This window comes from Musa acuminata, chromosome BXJ1-3, assembly GCF_036884655.1.
Source record: "Musa acuminata AAA Group cultivar baxijiao chromosome BXJ1-3, Cavendish_Baxijiao_AAA, whole genome shotgun sequence".
Lineage (NCBI taxonomy): Eukaryota > Viridiplantae > Streptophyta > Magnoliopsida > Zingiberales > Musaceae > Musa > Musa acuminata.
In genome coordinates, this window is record NC_088329.1 from 2,824,207 (window position 1) to 2,848,202 (window position 23,996).

The 23,996-nt window shown below is 45.5% G+C and overlaps 2 protein-coding genes across 3 annotated transcripts; one reads left to right on the forward strand and one right to left on the reverse strand.

The window, feature by feature from the left end:
* Positions 1-688: 688 nt before the first annotated feature.
* LOC135616786 (uncharacterized) lies at positions 689-15,756 on the reverse strand. Of its 2 annotated transcripts, none has more exons than XM_065116388.1 (2): positions 15,554-15,756; positions 689-1,938 (listed from the first exon to the last, which is right to left on the reverse strand). In XM_065116388.1, exon 2 carries the CDS (start codon positions 1,886-1,888, stop codon positions 848-850), a length of 1,041 nt encoding a protein of 346 aa, XP_064972460.1. In that variant the 5' UTR covers positions 1,889-1,938; positions 15,554-15,756; the 3' UTR covers positions 689-847. The 2 variants fall into 2 exon arrangements, with proteins under 2 accessions (XP_064972460.1, XP_064972455.1); XM_065116383.1 differs by having other exon boundaries at positions 689-1,928; positions 15,554-15,755.
* Positions 15,757-20,011: 4,255 nt separating this feature from the next.
* LOC135616790 (probable beta-D-xylosidase 7) lies at positions 20,012-23,661 on the forward strand. The gene is made up of 6 exons (XM_065116398.1): positions 20,012-20,428; positions 20,505-20,801; positions 20,891-21,060; positions 21,265-21,362; positions 21,908-22,672; positions 22,964-23,661. Exons 1-6 carry the CDS (start codon positions 20,024-20,026, stop codon positions 23,548-23,550), a joined length of 2,322 nt encoding a protein of 773 aa, XP_064972470.1. The 5' UTR covers positions 20,012-20,023; the 3' UTR covers positions 23,551-23,661.
* Positions 23,662-23,996: the final 335 nt, after the last annotated feature.

Here is a 23,996-nt window from a genome sequence, read left to right on the forward strand (position 1 = left end):
ATGAGGCCCATTCAAGCCCCTTTTTTGCGAGCGAGTGTGGAGGCCACGCCCGAGCCCCTTACTACTGCCGGTTTGACCCAGCCTGAGTCCCTCTTAGAGCCCAATCCACCTGGCTTGAGGCTCGGGCTACAGCCCAAGTGCCCTAGCGCCGGGCCCTTATAGTAGCCTTCAAATTGGCGAAACCGGGCTAAATTAACCTGTTCAGGCCGGCTTATGACGATTACGGGGTCGTTCTGTCCAATTCAATAGTTTGATCCAAATTGCACCTATTAAGGGCCAGTTAGATCAGTTTAGACGGATTTCAGACCATTTTATTCCAAGTCCAGTTAGATCAGGGTTTATTTTCTTTATTATCACTTTCTGATACATCTAAAATTTGATATGAATAGAAATTTAATTAGTTTCTTTTAGGCTCTGAAAAGCATATCACACCTTATGCGTTTTTGACACGTGTGACAATTGATGAGGCAAGAAAAATGTTTTAGCAGAAACAAATCATTCCCCCAGCACCAGTAAAGCAGCAAAATAAGTCATCCAAAAATCAAGCAGCAACAAGTAATTGGACTACTTATTCATGCTAAATTGCCTTTAATATCAGACTAGAGAGAAAAGAACAGAAAGAAAAGCGTACACGTTCTCCAAACAAGTCATGGACTTTGCTACCGCTGGCATTAGCAGTCCAAAGAACTTGAGATCCGAGAATCAACACCAATAACATAGCAACACAACAAGTACAAACCCAAGAGATTAAGGCAATAACCACAAATGACAAGCTAGCCGCAAAATGGCAGTGTTAGCAGCCAATGTAAGCAGTAACCTAACTAGTACAAGTGGAGACCTAAGTGCTTCAGATCTCCCCTAGATAAATCTGCTTGTCGCTACCGCAAGAACCTATGATCGGCTCAGTTGGATGGAACATGGTCTCATTTACAGAGCCATTGTGCCCAGGGAGCTTGTACAAAATCCGGCGGGTTGTTGTGTCCCAGATATACACCATTCGGTCTGCACTCCCAGCAGTGACCTTGCTCCCATCTGGAGACCAGCCACACTTCATCAAGTTCTTCTCAAAGTTATGCTGGTGCCCTGTAAAAATCTTAATGCACCTGTTCTGAGGAGCATATGGGCGCATATCCCAGACCCGAAGTGTGCAATCCATGCCATTAGTCAACAGGTATGACCCATCAGGACTTAGCTGCATACCTGTTATCATGTCACTATGGCCTTGGAGTGTCATAGTTACCTCATTTCTGCGGAGATCCCACACTTTCACATCGTTATCCAATCCTCCAGTAAATATCTTATCTGCAGCATCAGAGAAGCTTACAGCAGTGATCTGATACTTGTCTGGGAATGTCTGGATTGCACCTCTTTGACGCAAGTCCCAAAGTTTTGCCGTTCCATCATCAGAGCCACTCACAACGAGAGGTGGACCCCTTCGTGAAGGGCAGCATGAGTTCACAAATGATGAATGCTCAGCCATTTTCTTAACCTGTTTCCCACTTTCCACATCCCATGCTCTTAGAGTCTTGTCAGGGCTGGCTGAAATTATCTGGGTCCCATCTGTGGTCCATTGGAGGTCCAGAACAGCATTTTTATGCCCTCTCAAGACCATAAAATTTTTGCACTCTCCATGAACATACCACAAGAATATATCTTTGTCATGGGAGCCGGATGCTATTACAGTTCCTGCTGGGTTGAACTTCATGGTATATATCGCACTCTGGTGACCTGTAAGCAGCATTATTGGTGACTCCAGGCTAGAGGTGCGTTGTTTTCCACCAGGGCCAGGGGCTTGAACTTGAAGTGAGCTGTGTGGAACAGTAGCCCATTCTGTTCCTGGCCTTGGACCTGATATTACCAAGGCATTGTCACCAGGTGCAGCAAACATTTTGAACTCTGATGTCGGGCAAAATGCTAAATTGTTTCACCTGACAGGAACTGCAAGGTAAGTGTGATAATACTATGCGAAGAACTTCTGATGGAAGGACCATACAAACTTGAGCCAATAAACACCTCTCCAATTTGTTAGTCATGAGATGACAAGAATCAAACTTAATAGTTTGAGATCTAAAAGAAAAAACCATATGTGATTATCCACATTTGTTTCAAGAGACAGGAATAAACATTCTAGAGGCTTCTCCAAAAATATCTGAGTAGTTATGGAAATGAAAGAACTAGACCATGCTCCATCATGCTCAAGAACTAATCAGCTACAGAAAACTCAGTTAGGCCATGCAATATCCACTAAGACCACAAAACTTCAACCCATTTAAAGGTAGATATCATTAGTTTGTTACTAGATAATTGAGCAATCTCAAAGGCAGCAGCTCCCTGTTGATTTTTCTCTCCATAGGAGATGAGGAGAATATATATGCATATATAAATATGCACACACACACACACACACACACACATATATATATACATATGTATAATAGTACTTCCAAACTCAATTCCAAGCCATCATCAACTGTAATGAAATTACAAATGGTAGAAGAATATAAAAAACAGAATGCTTAAAAATATTACTATTTAATAAAGTACAACATGGCAACATGCTTCAAGATTTTTCAAGAATGTAACCCATCAGATCAAGCATACTCATCTGATACGAACAACCAAAATACATCAATGAGTACATATCCTAAAATCTGTGGCAGCTTGTGCAAGCAAACAAATGTCCTGATGTCAAATCGGCTCAATATATTGTCCTGTTAGACTACTTTGTAGCTTTTTCATAACTTTAACAGTTGTCACAAACTCTTTCTAACTAAAGTTGTTTCTTCATAAGCAATTTCTTACATTGTTTAAAAACCACCCACCATTACATTAGCAAACACAAGTTAGGACCACTGCTCTAGAAGCAAAAATAAAATGAATTATGCAAATAAACTATTATTAGCTTTTCATTAAAAAACAAGTTAAGCAACAATATGTCACTAATAGATTTTGTCAAGAACCAATGAACATACTTTCTATATTCTTTTATACTTCAAGAAACATATGCTAGATTCACAAGAAACGGGTGAAAAAAAAAGTAAAAAAATGAAAATAATTTTGGTTGCCATGCACAAGAATTATCCCCAAATAATTAAAAAAAAACTAAGGGTTCAGATTAGGATCGATATACCATGGTACAATGCCCATACCGGGTGGTACACATTATATGATCTCGTATCGGGCAATACAGGGTCTATACTGATTGGTAACAGTCAAAATCCGATTGTTACCGACCTGCACTAATCAGTAATGGTTGGATTTCAATCATTACCGATCAAGGACTGAGATTGCCCTATTTCAAATAGTCAATTTGACAGTTTCGTTCTCTTAAACGCTTTCTTATTCACAACTCTCACATTTTCCCTCTCTTAAACTCAACAAAGCTGTAATTTATAGATTGGATCAAATTTGAGAGATTAATTTGGGCGGATTAAAAGGAAAAATAATCTACTCAAGAGGTATATATTATCCTTCTAGATTTTTATTAATTTATGAGATGATTAAGCTTATTCTATGTGATTAATGTCTAATATGTTATTTGACATGTTTTTGATGGTAGAATAATGCTAATTAAGATTTTTAATATTGTGATTAGTGTATTTAATGTTTATTTTTTTAAAATTAGACACTTATTAGGTCAAACTTTTGTATTTCAAACATATTAAGGTGATTTACTTTTGTATTTCAAACATATTAAGGTGATTTACATGTTTGTGATGGTATAATAAGTTTAATTAGATTTTAATTAAGTTATTTAATGCAGTGATCAGTGGTTTCAATTATGATTTAATCGAAATTTGACCCATATTAGGTCAATTCAATGTTTTTAATACTTATTAGGGTGTTTAACATGTTTATAGTAGCGAAAGGGAACTAATTAGGATTAATTAACTATGTTGATGCTGTGAATAGTATATTTAATTAATATGATATCAAAATTTAACCCCTATTGGGTCAATTAAATATTTTTAATGCCTTTCAAAGTGTTTGATATGTTTATAATGATGAAAGAGGAAAAATTAGGGAGTAATTAACTATGTTAATGGTGTGATTAATATATTTAATGATGATTTCATTGTAATTTGACCTATATTGGATCAAGTTTACATATTTAATGCTTCATAGGATGTTTAACATATTTATAGTGATAAAATAAAACTAATTATGGCTTAATTAAGTTTTTTTTATTGCTGTAGGTAGTGTATTTAATGATAAATTTAATGATATTGAGTTAATTCTACATATTTAATGCCAAATATATTGATTGACATATTAATAGTGACAAAGTAATTCAAATTAGGTATAATCGCAGCTTGCTTATTTGATTCAATTTTAGTAGGGACATGCAACAAAAAAAATAGGCACATGATGATGTTTGGGATTATGTCCGAAAGATAGATGAGAACTGTCATCATTAGTGATAGGGGCAAAAATGGCGATGTGACACGCCATGACAGCATCCCCCAAGCGACACACTACCCGAGGCTCTCCATACCCTGCAGCAGCTCGGCCTCCCACGCAACCCCAGTGGTAATGTCAGACGCCACCAAAGGTACAGTCCTGCCCTGCAGACAACTGCGTCAGGTAACATCAAACCTCCTCTATAAATACCCCTGAGTCCTAAGCAAAAGGGGGGATCACACACTCAACACACGGAGGTTTTTCCTCCTCCTAAACCCCCTCCACATCTTTCTCTCACTTGATCGTCGGAGGGGTCGGGTCGAGCACCCCGACCCGACCTTTGTGCAGGCAGGAAGCCTTCGGAGATCACCGCCTTCGGAGATGCAGCGGGCTCGAGGAGCGCCCCCACGGAGATCACCGCCTTCCGGACCCGAACCAAGCCGCGACGGCCCCGAGGCCACGGCTAAAAAAGTTACCGTAACAGAATGGCGCTAGAAGGAGGGCCCGAAATGACGGTACGTTAGCTTTCTCCTTGATTGCTCCGCTGCAGCCGACCTGCACCAGCAGCAGCGACTTCTGGGGCCGGTCTCGGCTCCTCGGCCCCACGCGCGCGACCAGCCAGCGCGTCTCGGCCACTCGGCCCCACGCGCGCGACGAGCCCGCGCGCCTCGTCCCCTCGGTCCCACGCGCGCGGCTCGGCCCCGAGCGCCTCGGCCACTCGGCCCCACGCGCGCAACGAGCCCGCGCGCCTCGTCCCCTCGGTCCCACGCGCCTCAGCCACTCGGCCCCACGCGCGCGGCCAACCCGCGCGCCTCGGCCCCTCGGTCCCACGCGCGCGGACAACCCGCCCGCGTCGGCCCCACGCGCGCGGCCAGACCGCGCGTCTCGACCCCTCGACCACGCGCGCGGCCAATCCGCCCGCGTCGGCACCACGCGCGCGGCCAGAGCACGCTGCCTCGGCTCCTCGGCCTCATGCGCAGCTAACACGCTGCACGCTGCCTCGGCCCCTCGGCCTCATGCGCAGCAAGCAGCCCGCTGCCTCGGCTCCTCGGCCTCATGCGCAGCTAACACGCTGCACGCTGCCTCGGCCACTCGGCCTCATGCGCAGCAAGCAGCCCTTTGCCTCGGCTCCTCGGCCTCATACGCAGCCAACACGCTGCACGCTGCCTCGGCCCCTTGGCCTCATGCGCAGCCAACACGCTGCACGCTGCCTCAGCTCCTCGGCCTCATGCGCAGCCAACACGCTGCACGCTGCCTCGGCTCCTCGGCCTCATGCGCAACTAACACGCTGCACGCTGCCTCGGCCCCTCGGCCTCATGCGCAGCAAGCAGCACGCTGCCTCGGCCCCTCGGCCCCGTGTGCAGCAAACACGCTGCTTCGGCCCATCGGCCTCATGCACAGCTCGCACGCTGCCTCGGCGCCTCGGCCCCAAGCACGGCCAGTCCGCCTACACCGAGCACCTCGGCCAATCACTGCCGAGATCTACCTCGGCGCGGCCTGTCCGCCTCTATCGTGTACCTCGGCCGCATGGTGCCCGAGTCCACGTCCTCGCGTCCTGCCCGCCTGCGCCGTGCTACTCAGTCGCATGGCCCTTGCGACCACGCCTGCGTGGTCTGCCCGCCTGCATCGTGCTCCTCGGTCGCGTAATGCCCGAGACCACACCTGCGCCGCCAGCCGCCTGCGTCGTGTCCCTCGGATCCATACCCCCCGAGACACGCATGCGCGGCTAGCCTGCCTGCGCCGAGCTACTCAGCCATATTCACTGCCGAGTCTGTCTCAGGGCGGCTTACCGACCAGGGTCTCCCCCCTCGGTCGCAGCTTGCCTTCGTCGAGCCTACCTCAACCCGGTCTGCCCGCCTGAGCAGCACCCGCAGCCTGCCTACACCGAGCTCCTTGGCCATGTTCATTGCTGAGTCCATCTCAGGGCGGCTTACCCACCAGGGTCTCGCCCCTCGGTCGCAGCCTGCCTACGCCGAACGCCTCGGCTCCATGCTTGCCGAGCCCACCACCTCGGTCGCAGCCTGCCTGCACCGAGCACCTCGGCAACTCTCTGCCGAAATCCCACCTCAGCGCGGCCTGCCCGCCTGAGCGGTGTACCTCGGTCGCAGCCTGCCTGCACCGAGCACCTCGGCAACTCTCTGCCGAAATCCCACCTCAGCGCGGCCTGCCCGCCTGAGCGGTGTCCCTCGGTCGCAGCCTGCCTGCACCGAGCACCTCGGCGCGGCCCGACTGCCTGTCGTGTTCCTCGGCCGCGTGGTGCCCGAGGCCGCGTCCTCGCGTCCTGCCCGCCTGATCGTGCTACTCGGTCGCATGACCCTCGCGACCACGCCTGCGTGGTCACCCCGCCTGCGTCGTGCTCCTTGGCTCCATGTTCCCGAGACAGACCAGTGCCGCCAGTACGCCCGCGTCGTGCCCCTCGTCTCCATAAACCTCGAGACACGTCTGCGCGGCAAGCCTGCCCGCACCGAACTCCACGGCCCTATCCACCTGTTTCACGCCCCTCGGCCGCGGCTTGCCTGCGCCGAACCCCTCAGCTCCATGCTTGCCAAGCCCACCACCTCGGTCGCAGCCTGCCTGCACCGAGCACCTCGGCAACTCTCTGCCGAAATCCCACCTCAGCGCGGCCTGCCCGCCTGAGCGGTGTACCTCGGTTGCAGCCTGCCTGCACCGAGCACCTCGGCAACTCTCTGCCGAAATCCCACCTCAGCGCGGCCTGCCTGCCTGAGCGGTGTACCTCGGTCGCAGCCTGCCTGCACCGAGCACCTCAGCAACTTTCTGCCGAAATCCCACCTCAGCGCGGCCTGCCCGCCTGAGCGGTGTCCCTCGGTCGCAGCCTGCCTGCACCGAGCACCTCGGCCAATCAATGCCGAGACCCACCTCGGCGCGGCCCAACTACCTGTCGTATTCCTCGGCCGCGTGGTGCCCGAGGCCACGTCCTCGCGTCCTGCCCGCCTAATCGTGCTACTCGGCCGCATGGCCCTCGCGACCACGCCTGCGCAGTCTGCTCGCCTGCGTCGTGCTCCTCGGCAGCATGATGACCGAGACCACACCTACGCGGCCTGCCCGCCTGCGTCGTGCTCCTCGCTTCCATCATCCCCGAGACACACCTGCGCGACCAGACCGCCTGCGTCGTGCTCCTTGGCTCCATGTTCCCGAGACAGACCAGCGCCTCCAGTACGCCTGCGTCGTGCCCCTCGGTTCCATAAACCCCGAGACACGCCTGTACGGCTAGCCTGCCCGCGCCGAACTCCTCGGCCATATCCACTACCTTGCCCACCTGGGTTACATCCCTCGGCCGCAGCCTGCCTGCGCCGAGTGCCTCGGCTCCATGCTTGCCGAGGCCGCCACCTCGGTCGCATAATGCCCGAGGCCTCCTCGGTCGCTTAATGCTCGAGGACACCCCCTTTGGCTCCGTACCACCCGGGACCACACCTGCGCGGCCAACCCGCCTGCGTTGTGCTCCTCGGCCCTCGGCTCTACGCCATCCCGGGACACACCTGCGCGGCCAGTCCGCCTGCGTCGTGCTCCTCGGCCCTCGGCTTTACGCCACCCGAGACCACACCTGCGCGGCCAACCCGCCTGCGTTGTGCTCCTCGACCCTCGGCTTTACGCCACCCGGGACACACCTGCGCGGTCACCCCGCCTGCGTTGTGCTCCTCGGCCCTCGGCTCTACGCCATCCCGAGACCACACCTGCGCGGTCACCCCGCCTGCGTTGTGCTCCTCGGCCCTCGGCTCTACGCCTCCCGAGACCACACCTGCACGGTCACCCCGCCTGCGTTGTGCTCCTCGGCCCTCGGCTCTACGCCTCCCGAGACCACACCTGCGCGGTCAACCCGCCTGCGTTGTGCTCCTCGGCCCTCGGCTCCACGCCTCCGGAGACCACACCTGCGCGGTCAACCCGCCTGCGTTGTGCTCCTCGGCCCTCGGCTCCACGCCTCCCGAGATCACACCTGCGCGGTCACCCCGCCTACGCTGTGCTCCTCGGCCCTCATCGGCTTCATCGGCCCCGAGTCCAACCCTGCTCGGCTTCCTGACTGAGTTGCGCGCCTCGGCCCCATGTTGCACGAGACACGTCCGCGCGGCTAGCCCGCCTACGTCATACGCCTCGGATCTGCATGACCAGCCCACCTGAAGTAAGAAGCCATGCATCGGACCCCCTGCATGCAAGAACCGACGCATAGCTCCTTTCGGGGGGGGCATATGATAGGGGCAAAAATGGCGATGTGACACGCCATGACAGCATCCCCCAAGCGACACACTACCCGAGGCTCTCCATACCCTGCAGCAGCTCGGCCTCCCACGCAACCCCAGTGGTAATGTCAGACGCCACCAAAGGTACAGTCCTGCCCTGCAGACAGCTGCGTCAGGTAACATCAAACCTCCTCTATAAATACCCCTGAGTCCTAAGCAAAAGGGGGGATCACACACTCAACACACGGAGGTTTTTCCTCCTCCTAAACCCCCTCCACATCTTTCTCTCACTTGATCGTCGGAGGGGTCGGGTCGAGCACCCCAACCCGACCTTTGTGCAGGCAAGAAGCCTTCGGAGATCACCGCCTTCGGAGATGCAGTGGGCTCGAGGAGCGCCCCCACGGAGATCACAGCCTTCCGGACCCGAACCAAGCCGCGACGGCCTCGAGGCCACGGCTAAAAAAGTTACTTACCGTAACAATTAGCAATGCATTTATTGTAACTATATTGACAAGAGTGGAGAAATCACTTGGGTGAAGATGCATTTGGCCGGCTAATATCCCGATATTGCAAAATGCAAAAAGATTCTAATGGAGGTCCGTAAATCATTTTAAGATAAGTTATAACAAGCAAGGAAGGTACAATGAAAAAGAAGACAAGAGTTAAGGAAGAAAACTATAGAGCTACGTAGGAATTGATTTATGATGAATATAAGGGTTGCAGTGATAATATCGACTCGGATCTTAGAGTTGATATTCGTGCATCATTTGAGCATTAATACATGTACAAGGAAGCAATAAGGCATCGACGACCTGACTCACAATGGGAGCATAGCGGTGGCAACGAATCTATGGTCATAAAGAATCTAGAGGTTGGCTAGCATAATGAAGCCAATTGCCCCTCCTCAATTGAGGAGGATTGGCAATATGAGGTAGGGTGGAACTTGTGATATTATAAGAGGACTTAGTAGGAAACACTAAATATTTTTGATATTAATCCACAAAGCTATCCTCCGTAAATATCGAAGCAGATATAGATTGATAATGTATATACAAAAGAAAAAAAAATGATATTAGGAAGACAATTGCAAAATGGTTCAACTTCCACACGATTCCAATAAACATAAACCCAAGGTCCATATTATCAGAGCATGATCTTCTCTATTCAAAAGGCTGACACAAGGATCCAACCATCAATAGTGAAGGGGATCCACAAAGTGTATTTAGATGAGGAGGTGGCAGAACTGAAGGATTTGATCAAATCCTTCAAGAGGCACTAGGATGAATATGGGATGACACTGATATATAACAATTGGACAGGGCAAACAAGAATGAGTATCATCGATTTTTTTGTGTATTGTAACATATGAGTGATTTTTCATAAGTCAGTTAATGCTTCCAACAAGATTCAAGATGCAAACTATACTAAAAATCCAATGGACACCATAATAAAGGAGATCGGACCATAGTACATTGTCTAGATAGTTACTGACAATAGAGCCAATTTCAAGAAGATTGATTTATAATTGATAGAAAAAAGAAAAACATTATTTTGAACTCCAAGTATAACTCATTGCATGAATCTAATGCTGAAGAATACTGGCGACCTACCATCAATCAACAAGTGTGTAGCTCAGGCACAGTTGATTATAAAGTATATATATTCATTATTTGGTCTACTCTTTGATGCAAAAATATACAAGTGGTGAGATATTTCGACCTGAAGTCACTCGATTTGCTACAAATTTCATTGCCTTAAAGTCAATACAACAAAAGAGACAAGGCCTCAAGGCAATGGTCACCTCACAAGAATGGTTCGATTCAAAGTATTCGAGATTCAACAATGGAAAATGGTGGAAAAGACTATTCATTCTTCTAGATTTTACGATACCGTGAACAGAAGTGAAACCATTTTATATTGTCCTCCATAAGATCGATATAGATAAGCGTTCCCAAATGTCTTATATTAGACATATGTTGATTACAACAAGAGAGAGTAAGGAGGCAACGACAGCGGGAGTGTAAGGAGGCAGCGGCAGCGGGAGTGTAAGGAGGCAACGACAGCAGCAGTGTAAGGAGGCAGCGGCAGCGGCAGCGGGAGAGTAAGGAGGCAGCGGCAGCGCGACAGCAGCAGCAACGGCGGCGAGCAACGGGAGCGGGAGCAGGAGCGGCGAGCAGCGGGCGCGGGAGCGGCAACGAGCAGGGTTAGGGTTGGGCAACAACAACTGATATCGGTTTTAGTTGGTTTGATTGAACCAACTAACCATCGGAGACCGAACCAGACCTAAAATCCTGGTTCGATCGCCTGGTTTAACCCAGGCGCTCGCCCGAAGCGCCCAGCGCTTGGGCTCGGGCGAGTGCCCAGGCGGAGCCTCTTTGAAGCGCGCGGCCTAGAAGTTTAGCGAGGCGCTCGAGCCTCGCCTCGCCTCGCCTCGCTCGAACGCCTTTTTAAATCACTGTTCAAGATTGAGCGATGGAAAAGACCATTTTTTCCATAAAATGTGTGAAACAACTTTATGTTGTCCTCCATAAGGTCGATATGGACAAGTATCCACAGGTGCCTTATCTTAACATATGTTGATTACAACAAGAGAGAAGGTCAGAAAAGCATTCAAAAATGATTTTAAGGCTAACCAATACATACGAATCATTGATCGTCAGACTGAAGTTCATATGGATCAAGATATCCATAATGTAAATAAATTCATATTCAATGTAATTTAATTCATAATTTTTTATTATATAAAAATTCCTACTAACAAAATTATGTCGTGTAGCGTATTATCTAAACTCGACAATTCAATATCGATATACTCTTGGAATGCAAAACGATTTACTAACAATACTAAGAAATGATATAAATCGACTCTTGTCAAACACTGTTGATGCAACCAATGCTATAATGGAGGGCTGATTATTCCGAGATATAATTGGTTTATTCTCCAATGTTGTAGTTGTATCGTGTCGTTACACTATGGATCCTGGTGAAGAAAAGTTACACATATTGGTTATCAACTATATTCGATATTAATTATTTGTTATGCTAAATGCTAATAAAATCTTATTTATATCTTTTTGCAGTTGAGTGGTAGATACAATTTGGAGGGGATGCACCAAATTTAAAGAAGGTTGTCGTTCGTGTACTTTCACAGACGACGACATCTAGTGGTTACGAACGTAATTGGTCAACGTTTGCATTGATTCACACGAAGATCCGCAACAGACTATCATAAAGATGATTGGAGAAACTGGTATATGTCCACTATAACATGCGGCTAAGGTTGCGATGTGTCGAGCTGGACAAGGAGCTAAAGGAACCAAAGATTGATCCTATCGACCTCCAATTCTACAGCAAAGATTAAGATTTCAGAGTCGATGTTAGAGTGGGTTGAAGCGACGAAGAACCAAGAGGATCCTCTACTTGATGAGGCGAGAGATCCCCAACGTCCTTCGCGTTTTATCACCGAGGCAATAAAAGAAGAGGAAGCACAACCCCACCAGGAGGAAAATCCCCCTCGGTGAGAACGTGACGGAAGGAGCCACACAAGATCGAGTCAAACTACTCTAGGAACAAGAGACACCCAACCGCCATAGTTGTTCGCCCAATGTACAATGGCAAAGGCAAACGCAAAGGGGAAAGCAGTAGCGTCAGCTGCACAGTTGGAAAGAATCGAGTCGGACGATAAGACACCTTCACAATCGCATTCCGCAACTCCCTCGATCCAAAGGCATGGCAGCAACGTGGGCATCAATGCCTCGACCAATGATGGTCAATGATTTAAAAAGCGCTAGACGCTAAAAGGCGCCAAGGTCCAAAAACGCCCGAGGCGCTAGGTGCTTACTTGAGCGAAGTAAGACGCTAAAATATAAAAATATATAATATAATTAATAAATATAACTATTTAAATTTTTAAATAAAAATATACTATTAAATTAATATAATAAATACAAATACTATTACTAGTATACAGTTAACAATATACTATCGAAAGAGGAGAAGAGTGTAAAGGAAGAGTCAGAAGACCGAGGGTCTTGACTGAGAAGAGCGAGAGCGGCATCTGTGAGCGACGACAGCTGCAACGGCAACGACAACAGCAGCAGCGACAGCGGGAGTTGCAAGCGGCGACAGTGGCAGGGTCTGCAGGACCAAACTGTACTGCCCAGTACGAGCGGTACGTACCGGTCCGACCGGTTGTCGGTACGTGGACCGCCTGTAGCAGTGCACTGTAGCACTGCTACAGTGCTCGGCACACCTTAGTGTACCGCTCGGTATATTGTACCGTACCGGTACCGAGCCCAGGTCGAAATACCGATACGGTACGGTATTGCGAACCTTGGACAGTGGCACCGACAGCAGCGAGCAGCGGGAGTGGGAGCGAAAGCAACGAGCGGAGACAGTGGCAACGATAGCGGTGAGCGAAGACAATGGCAGCGGGAGTGGGAGCGGAAGCAGCAAGCGGTAGCAGCGGCAACGACATCGGGAGCGGCGAGTGACGACAATGGGAGCGGCAGCGGCGACAGCGAGCAACGGCGACAATAGCGTGAACAGCGAGCAGGGGTTGGGGAAGTCACGCTGATATCGGTAAGCGCCTAGGCGAGCGCCCAAGTGCCTTTTTAAATCACTGATGATGGTAGTGACGCCGAGGAGTCGTTGGTCTCGTCTACACAATTTGAGAGTCATGCATGGATCGAGGAATAATATTTTACACACGTCATCCATTATTCAGATCATGGAACTCAACAAGGGATCACGTTTATGCACGAAATGGGAAGGAAAAGCTAGTTGATGATTTTGAGCAGATGCGACTGAGCCTACATGATGTAGACACGGAACGAAGCTCATCGTATTCATAGCCATCGTATTATAGAGAATCTTACAACCAACAGAAATGCGGTGATAATTGGCCAATACTTCTCCGAGCAACAGTATGATATGAAGCAGCAATTCAGTAGTGAAGGTGAAAGTTCTGACATTCACCAATATACCTACGACTATCACCACATTGATACACCAATGGCATACGATATATCAATACACTATGTCGTAGGATCAATTTTAGGATTGAGTTCGACAAACATATCATATTAATATGCAGATACATAGGATCGAGGACCCCGATCCACCACCCGTAGAAGCTCATCGTTCGTTTTGGTGGTAGAATCAAATATATCTACATATTTAATTTCTTAATTCATTTGAATTTAAAGTTTTAAGTTATATACAAAATAATCTAACAATTCAAATAATTTTTCTGTAGATAATTCAATATTAGTAGAAGGACGATGCTGAATGGACCAAAATTGTAAATCTTACACAAGGCTACTATTCAAAGCTTGAAAAAGATATGTGACACTATTCTTACCTAATTTACATTAGTTTTGCTAAGAGTATACTAAATGTATATTTATTTCTAACTTAAAAACTCTATCCTAATTTTTTTCTATTTTTCAGGTATTTTCGGAGAGTTTTATGCCTTTTTTAGGCATACTGCTCGGTATGCCCTGGCGTACTGCTTAGTACCCGGTACCATACCATACCGAGCAAAGCTCGATATACCGATATGGTACAGCATTCAAAACCTTGCAACATACTGAAAACATTTGTATATGAAATCCATCAAAAGATCCATTTGATCTTGCATGATGCATATGACACTTCCAAATCAAGGTATTTAAACATCAAATCCACCTATTTTTAAAATGAAACCACTATAATGGTGGGATCTGATTTGATTTTGTTCTTTTAATGATCATAAGATATGGGTCAACCTGTTCTGCTAGGCCTCCTTAGGTAAGGAAGGCCAAATGAATTAATATGATCCAGTGATCCTTACAGTAAAATCACTTAAATCATGAGATGTGATATCCTTGTGTTCCCTTAATTATTATGGAAAGTCATCAACCCAGAGTATGTTGCTATATCTTGTTGCTCCAATGTCAGTTCTAAACTGCATACCTTAGTGGACATGGTAGGTCTCTAGCAGCAGAATGCAGCACTAAGGCCTCACATCCTTGTAAATTAATAACCCATGACTTTCTGACGTCCTTTTTTCATTGTATGTATGTCCTAGTTATAAGCATTCTAGGATTCTCAAACCACCAAACAAAAGCCATGGTGACTGAAATGTAACTGTTGCCTTTTAATCAGAAGTCAGAAGGGAAACCAATAGTTCTTACACCTCCCATCTCAAGATGGTGCATCTTCTTATGCAGAATTTCAGGCTTAATGTTCAGCCATTAATCAGGCATAGAACACTGAAACTCATAATACCATACTATAATTCGATTCATGGGTCAAAATCAACCTCGAGAATTTTCTGGATTGTTTTAAAAGTTTGTTGACAAGTGAAAGATGTTAAGTGTTTTAAATAAGGTAGCAGAAATCACATAGACATATTTGACAGAGGAGTTCATATGCATACTTTTTGTAGCATCAAAACATTTTTGAGATCCAACCAGTACATGTATATACTTCGCGTGCTCACATTTGCATATTTTTCCCGCTAACATAAACATCATAAACAACTGACAGCTTACATCACTTTGGCCTCCCCTATGTAAAGTTGATAACCTTTCATATTATATAATATAACTAAAAGGAGGTGTAAAAAAAAGAACTTGAACAGTATAAACCCAAACACACCATTTCTTTCTCTTTAAATCCTAAAATGCAACAGCCACAACTAGGAGCTGCATCACGTAACCGATTTGAGCAAGGGACACGATCGATCGGCACTATAATTGTTTACGGCCACCAATCAAGACCAAGAAATTGGACGCATCTGCAAAGATTCTTTAACTACATCTATGGTGACCAGTCAATGGAGCAAGAAACCACAAACAATGAACACAGGAACCAAAAAGAGTATAAAGAAAGCGTTTCGAACGAAAGTAATCTAAAGAGAGGAGCAGCAAAAGAAGAACCCTAATTCGGGGATTGTGAGGAGGTATTGCATGTACCTTGAGCAAGTCGCCCAAATGATGGCGACCACTTTCTCGACGGCGAGAGGAAAATACGCTCCGGCGGATGCGGCAGCGGCGGCGTAGGAGGAAGAGGAGGCGGGCGAAGGAAATCGATTTCGAAGCGACGATATACCGAGGAAGAAAAGGGGGGTAAGGGATTTATTTCAAGCGGGTTAGGTCGGCCCCGACGCCGACTGGACTTAGTATGGGGAAGCCTATTCCACGACTCAGTGAGTTCAAAACGACAGAGATTGGGTCGCTAATGGGCCGGGTTGGGCCGATGGTGTTGGGGCTCCATTTAACGAAGAGAGAATGAAGAATTCTGCATAGTGCAACCCCTCTAATATTCTAACTCGAGTTCTAACTGCCAAAGCTCCATATCAAAAGTTCATCCAACTATTATGAAAAATCCTCAAGTTGCCTACTATTTAAACCTCAGGATGAGGTTCCAACAGCGAGAGAGAAGGAGGAGATCGAAACTTGCAATGTTTTGTAATCTGTCGAAAGCACCCAAGTATTATCCAAAGATAACTTGCATTCTTACATATCGATGAGCTTCTTATCACATTTTTATTTCATTATTCCAAGTCTTGTAGTAAGCATTTTGACTTTATAAATAATAGAAGTTTTTTTTTATACTTAGTCTTTCTGCAATAATTCGTTCCTTTACCAAAAATTTTATTTGAAAGGTGATATCAAGTCGATAGATCATCAAACTCAAACTCTATACAAATCAAATAGCATCAAAGCAACGATCTTATAGAACTACGTAAGTTGGAGTTCAGCCCATGATCACTTGGAGAAATAAACACCATCATAATAGTAATCGATAACCTAACAGACTTGGCTGACATTGTTGTCTAGATAACAATACTAGCATAGTATATAGAGATAGTAATGTGTTAGATATATACCTAAACTAATCATATAATGAATGATGACCAAGCAAGGTGCTAGTCATAGGTGCCCTACAAGCAAATCATATAAGTGATGACACGTGTGACTTGATATGCAGTCTTTTTATTTATTATTATTATTTGATATTTTATCATTTTATATTGTTTGTTGTGTGAATATATTGTAATGTCCATGAATCCGTGCAATGAGAATCGAATCGTGATGAGATCACGATAATGAGACTGATTCGCCTTTAAACATAAATCCTAAATAATCCCGATCATAGGATACTTGAGAGTGATATTGAAATAACCGGACAAACTGATGTGCTATATACTCATCCATATGATGGATGTAGCTGGTCTCATAGTTGCTCGTTTGGGGATACTAGGAATACAATGCAGGTGCTCATTGGAGAATGAATTCACTTATTGATCCGCTCATGGAATATTGGATGGTTGATGATGCTTTATTGTCAGATAGCGATTTCGTCATCCTAGTGGTGTATCTGGTCCTTAGACTTGAGACGCTAAGAATGTCATGTATAAGTACTCCACTCTTTGATACCAAACTTATAGGTCTAGAGGTTCCAAATCTAGCCCAATCGATCATCGGGAGTGGTATTCAACCTTACAAGGGCTATTGAGTATCGATAGAGAATCATCCACTTTCGATGTCATGAGAGGAATATCCTATGTGTTCTTGCTCAGACAAATCTCTAGCTAGGGTCATTCGAATTGAGAGAGAAATAGTTCTTCGGGAGAATCCGATTAAAGCGAGACTCGAGTAGAAACTATATGAGCCTGACAGTACCATGCTCAGTATACAGTCTCTGGGATATTAGATAGATAAACGACTATAGATACATAGTAATTGATGATAGATAGGTCCAAATGATTGGATTCTCCTGCATCGTTTGGGGACTGCGGCGTAGTGACCTAATATATCCACAATCGATGAGTCGAGTGAATTATTATGAAGATAATAATTCACTGAGTCAGAAGGAGTTCTGACAGGTATGACTCATGGCTAGCTCGATATTGAGGCTAGAGGGTCATAGACTTATAGTAGGCGTTCGAATATGAGATATCCGTTAGACCCCTTATCTTATTGGATATCCAATAAACTCATGAATTATTGGATCCTATGGATGAGATCCAATAAGAGCCAATGAGAGATTATTGGATAGAGATCCACTAATTTAAGATGTTTGGGTAGTTGGATGGAGATCCAATACCCAATAAGGTGGGATCCATTAGGGTTAAGTTGATATGGGGCCTCTATAAATAGGAAGGAACCAAACACCCATAGGCTAGAGGTTTACTTGGTTGTCACCTCCTATTCTCCTCTCCCCTTCTCTTCTTCAGATAGCAGGCCTGGAGATTTAAAGAGCGTCGTCGCAGCCCTACTGTACGAATCACCATTAGAGATGATGATGCGTGATTTGAAAATCTTCGTACGATAAAAATTGATTTCGATAAAAACCGTTTGTTTGACTCATATAAGTTTGTAAGTGGATAGAGAAGAGAGGATTGGATAGTTTGATATGAAGTAAAGTAGAATACAATAAAGAGAATAAGCAGTAAAAAAAGAATACATTAGAATTTATAGTGGTTCGGTCGTAGTGACCTACATCAACTTTTGATTCCTCGTCCACTGAGGTCGTCGACGTTCACTAACGGTCTTTCTTCAATAGACGAAGACTAACCACCTCTTTATAATACTTTTTTCTTTTCATGAGTTTAGGAGATAACTCTTACAAGTCACTCTTTTACAAGTATTCCCTCGTACACTTCCCTTAGGATTAACTCTAAGCACTAGGAGGAGGAAACTCAAAGTTTTGACGGAGTTTTCTCAGTTTTTTTCTCAAAAATTCTTGCCGCCCAAGTGGGGTATTTATAGGCCCCAAATGATTTCAAAAATGAAATCAAAAATTTAAACTTTCGGATCTTCCGGGTACCATACCAGAAAAAAGGTCTTATGACTTGTACTGGTTGGCCATACAGTAGAGAAAAATACGTTGCTTTAGATGATCCATTTCAAGAAAAACTAATGACTATTTAGTGTTACAAGGAGTCTGAATAAAGAAAATATAAAATGCCTAAATCATCATTCTTCCCGAGTGCTGATCTTTCTATTCAGGAAGTGTAGTGAGGAGTGCAGTGAGATGCTGAGTCTTTTAAATTTGTTTGGGGTGTCTCTACTTGATAGTGTAATTGCTCGTATTGCGTATGATGACACTGAGGCATATAATATATCATAGTAACTCAAATGCTCAATGATCTCTTCTGACACATATATTCAGTGGATGGCCATGTAAATTAAGGCATGAGAGATGCTTGTTGTTTGTTAAAGAATGATAATTCCTTCAGCATTCAATTCCATGGCAATCTGAGCCACAGAGGCAAATTTAACCTGCAAGGCAAGCATGCACTATATGCAGATACTGCAAATGGGAACATGAAGCACAAAATAGAAGGGGGAAAAAAGAATAAGGAAAAGCTAGTTGGTTCCTTCCCTTAGAAGATAAAGTTAGCTGGTCACATGAAGTGCTTTAGCAACTTAGATAAAGAGTAAAACCATGTCATGCAGAGCTAAGTAATCTGGAACTGGAGTAACTTAGAAGTTCATCCATGGAGAGGAATCTTCACGCGTGACATGTAGCTTTATCTCTCTCTCCCACCAAGTCCTGGGCGGTCCAATGAGTCATGCCTTCCCATCCATTAACTTTATTTCCATTGCTCATCAGCCGGTCTTTAGTCTATTTACTACTTGTGCAGCAAAGTCCAGGATAACAGATTCTCTTCACGCCAATGTGGCGGCAATTGTGAGAGGATGAAGTTTGCAGTTTCCTTGTCGATTTAGTTGTAATGATGACGAGGAAAATTTGGCGAGTGATGAACGATGGAAGGCTCCCCAAAGTGTACTTTTTTCTGCTCCAGTTCTATGTGATTGATGCTGCTGCCACAGCAAAGTGGTAGGCCATGGTCCGGACATCAAGTGTCTCAATCCACATGCGGATCTAGAAGATTAACTTTCGTGGTCAGCTTGTCTTAAGTTATACGGAATGTACACCCAGCTTACTGTTGCACACATCATGCCAAAACACTGGTCTTGCCTAACTTGAGCAAACTGTCTGTGAAGTGGAGTTTGATCTTAGGTTGCCAATTCACTGTTATCAGCAAAACGATTAACCTTTGTTCTCTTCATCTGTTATGGATTGCCCAATATGAAATACCAGTATGGAACATGCAAACTTATCGTCCCTAACAATGGTGAAGATATTCTATTCAAGGCTTGAGCATGGAGGGAAGCACCAACCCAACACAAAAAGCTGTGGGTTTTGTCAGATTATTATCACTAAACGTGATCAGGTCGTGGCATTACATCTTTGTCCCTTTCACTCGAAGGAAGAATCCTCGATTAAGATAACATATATCCCATGTCCGGTTGAGATTTCATTTGGTCAATTGCTCGCATAAGTGACACTCCACTCACAATCCTGAATCTATTTATATCGTCGTCGTCTTCGCCTCTCCTCCAAAGCAGCAGTGACGCTTAGCTGAGAGAATGGGAGCTGATAGAGAACTCCGCGTTCTTAGTACACTACTGCTGCTGCTGGTACAACCACTCGTAGTCTTCTCATCAACCCCTCCATTTGCATGTGATCCTACAAACCCATCGACCCCATACTACGCGTTCTGTAAGACGACACTGCCGATTGATAAGAGAGTGAGTGATCTCGTTTCACGCTTGACCTTGGAGGAGAAGATACCACAGCTGGGTGATGTAGCTCCTGCAATCCCTCGGCTGGGCGTGCCGAGCTACAAGTGGTGGTCGGAGGCATTGCATGGTCTGTCACTCTGGGGACGAGGTATCCACTTCAACGGCACCATTCGGTCCGCTACAAGCTTTCCCCAAGTCATACTTACCGCAGCTTCCTTCAACCCCCGGCTATGGTATCGCATCGGACAGGTATCTCATGTAGGTTGACACAGAGGTATCAGTTGGTTGTGAATGTAGTGCTTACATCTGCCTCTGATATTTGAAGGCTATTGGGATGGAGGCTCGAGCAATCTACAACATGGGACAGGCGGAAGGATTAACATTCTGGTCGCCGAACGTCAATATATTCAGAGACCCAAGGTGGGGCAGAGGCCAAGAGACTCCCGGCGAGGATCCCATGACAGCGAGCAAATATGCTGTCTACTTCGTGAGAGGACTACAGGGTGATTCCTTCAGAGGGAGAAGGTCCGGGCAGCTGAAGGCTTCGGCTTGCTGCAAACATTACACAGCCTATGACATGGATAATTGGAAGGGGAACAGTCGCTACACTTTCGATGCTCGGGTAAGTTACTCTAAGAATGGCGCGTTCCTTCTCGGACAACTAGATCGATCATATGTCAGGAAATCCTCAGTGGCTCATTTGCTGCTCAGGTAACAGCTCAGGACATGGAAGATACTTATCAGCCTCCTTTCAGAAGCTGCATCAAACAAGGTCGGGCCACTTGTGTCATGTGCTCATACAATCGCGTCAATGGAGTACCCACCTGTGCTGATTACAATCTATTGTCGAAGACAGCCAGAGGGTTGTGGGGCTTTAATGGGTAAGTTGATGAAGTCGTAAATCACTGACCAACTATATTGATCCCATCATAACTTTCCTTTCTGCTTAATGAAATATAATGTCAATATGAAACATCTCTCTTTCTTCTTTCATCTTGTGAGCCGAAAACAATGTTTATCCAATCTGAAATAGAGTTGTTGCAGCAGTAACTACGACTAATGATCATTCTTGGTATATTGTTCAGATACATTGCTTCAGACTGTGATGCGGTTGCTCTCATTTATGGTGCTGATGGCTATGCCAAATCAGCTGAAGATGCAGTTGCTGATGTTCTCAAAGCTGGTATGGACTATGTGAAGGCTCTGTTATGGTTTAAATTGCTTACAGCACAATCTACTAAAACTTGCTATATAGAACTGAAACAAGGCAAGCTGCCTACTACTGGCAAAACCTTTCCAAATAGACAATTCACTATTTTCCTATACTTGGTAAGAATTATGATCAGAATGTGTCGAGTGTAATTTAAACAAGGAATCAAGCTAAAATTCTTGTGTAATATAATGAGCATGAGCTTGGTCCTCAACCACAACATAGTAGTAAGTCATCCTTTGACAAAAAAAGAACCTTACACAACTCATATGGCTCAAAAAGTAAAGCTAAGTATTAGGATGAAGCTTTGGACTGGGTCACTATCGAAGGAATCAACATTTGGTGAGCTTCTACATAGATGAAGATGCATGTAAGAACTTCAACTTGGGTTTCGTTCAGTAATTTCCAACAATCTCAGTTTGCTAGAATCATACTTTAACTCCTAGTAATTCAGTGCTGTCAACATGAAGAATGATGTACATGGTAAGCAGAACTAATCATGATCGAAAACTTTGCAGGAATGGATCTAAATTGTGGTGACTATGTGCAGAAGTATGCTGGATCAGCTGTCAAAGAGGGAAAACTATCTGAAAGTGAGATAAACAGAGCACTGCACAACCTCTTCTCCTTGAGAATGAGACTTGGACTTTTCAATGGAATTCCAAAACAACAAGCTTCGGGAAACATCTTTGCGAACCAAATCTGCTCGAAAGAGCACCAAGACTTGGCTCTCGAAGCAGCCCAAGACGGCATCGTTCTCTTAAAGAAAACAGCCAATTTGCTTCCCCTGGCAAGATCAAGGGTTACATCTCTTGGTGTCATTGGCCCAAACGCTAACGTCGGGTACAAACTTCTTGGTAATTATGGAGGGCCTCCTTGCAAAGGTATCACTCCACTTGGGGCATTGCAGACCTATGTCGGGAGTACTCGGTACGTCGCAGGGTGCGACAGCGCTGCTTGCACTTCTAGTTCGATTAATGATGCTGTGCAATTGGCCAAGTCAGTGGACTATGTGATCATGTTCATGGGGCTGGAGCAAGATCAGGAGAGAGAGGACCTCGATAGAGTGGATTTGGTTCTCCCAGGAATGCAGCAAGCTCTCATATCCAATGTTGCAGGAGCAGCAAAAAGGCCCATCATCCTGGTGCTGCTATCCGGTGGTCCGGTGGACATTACGTTCGCAAAGCTCGACGGAAGAATCGGAGGTATCTTGTGGGCTGGTTACCCTGGTGAAGCAGGTGGATTAGCGATCGCACGAATCATCTTCGGAGAGCACAATCCAGGTGAAGTATCCCATTCACTTGCAGAATCTTACAAAGTCGAAGCTTTCTACCACAAACCTGAAGCTAGTGCTTTGCCATGCAACAAACTGAAGCATATACGCATCTGGTTTCTGTGCTTCAAGAGTAGGCTGTGGGTACATGAACATCAAGAACAGCTACTTAACGTTGCTCCAGTAATGGAATTCTTGGTGAACAATGAGATCATATATAGAACTAATGTTCTTCTAATCACAAACTGTTCATACTAGCTCACACATCATGCTACTTACTTGATCATCCTGGTTTGCGCAGGGGGAAGATTGCCTGTTACTTGGTATCCGCAAGAGTTCACAAGGGTGCCAATGATTGACATGAGGATGAGGGCCGACCCTGCCTCTGGCTATCCAGGACGCACCTACAGATTCTACACCGGCAAGCCTGTTTATAGATTTGGCCACGGCCTCAGCTACACCACGTACTCGTATGAGTTCGAAGCTGAAGCTGTAACTTCGATCTACCTGAACGACTCACAACCTCTCCAGGCTACGGCAAACTCAGACATTCCCAGTTATAACATAGAAAGCATAGGCTCCGACGCATGCGGAAAACTAAAACTCTCTGCTGCAGTCAGTGTCAAGAATCATGGTCCTATGGCTGGAAAGCATCCAGTGTTACTCTTCTCTCGCTGGCCATCTCTGCAACATGGCCGGGCAGTGAAGCAGCTGATAGGTTTCAAGAGCGTACACCTGGAGGCTGGAGAGAGTACCAAAGTGGTGTTTTCTTTGTGGCCCTGTCAGCAGCTCAGCCGAGCTATGGGCGATGGCACAAGGGTGTTGGACAGAGGATCTCACTTCCTAGTTGTCGGAGAAAAAGAGCATGAAATCAACATCGTCTTCTAATCTCCACAGGGCAATTCGAAGTTTAACTTATTTTCATTTGATTGAAACTGCAGAATGAATTGTCATATGTAATGCATCCTTTAAAATGTTTAATGAATCTACTTAATGCATAGTTAATTTTGTTTCCTTTCCGTTTGGTGATTTAGAAGGTTTTCTTTCCCAAAACAAGAATCTATCAAACCGATTAACCAAACGAAAAAAAGGTCATCTTCCAACTAAAATCATTTGTAATCTTCAAAATCTAATCATTGATAAATTAATAAAAATAAAAATAAAAAATAATTTTTATACATAAAATTAAATTAAATTCGAGAAACAAATAAATTTATTATATGTTTCAAACAAAGAAACCAATAACGAAGGAATGAGGATATGTCTTGCCTTTCGAGGTATCAAAAGGATTCGAAGTATCCAATGCTCGGTAAGCTGTATAGGTTCCGCAAATT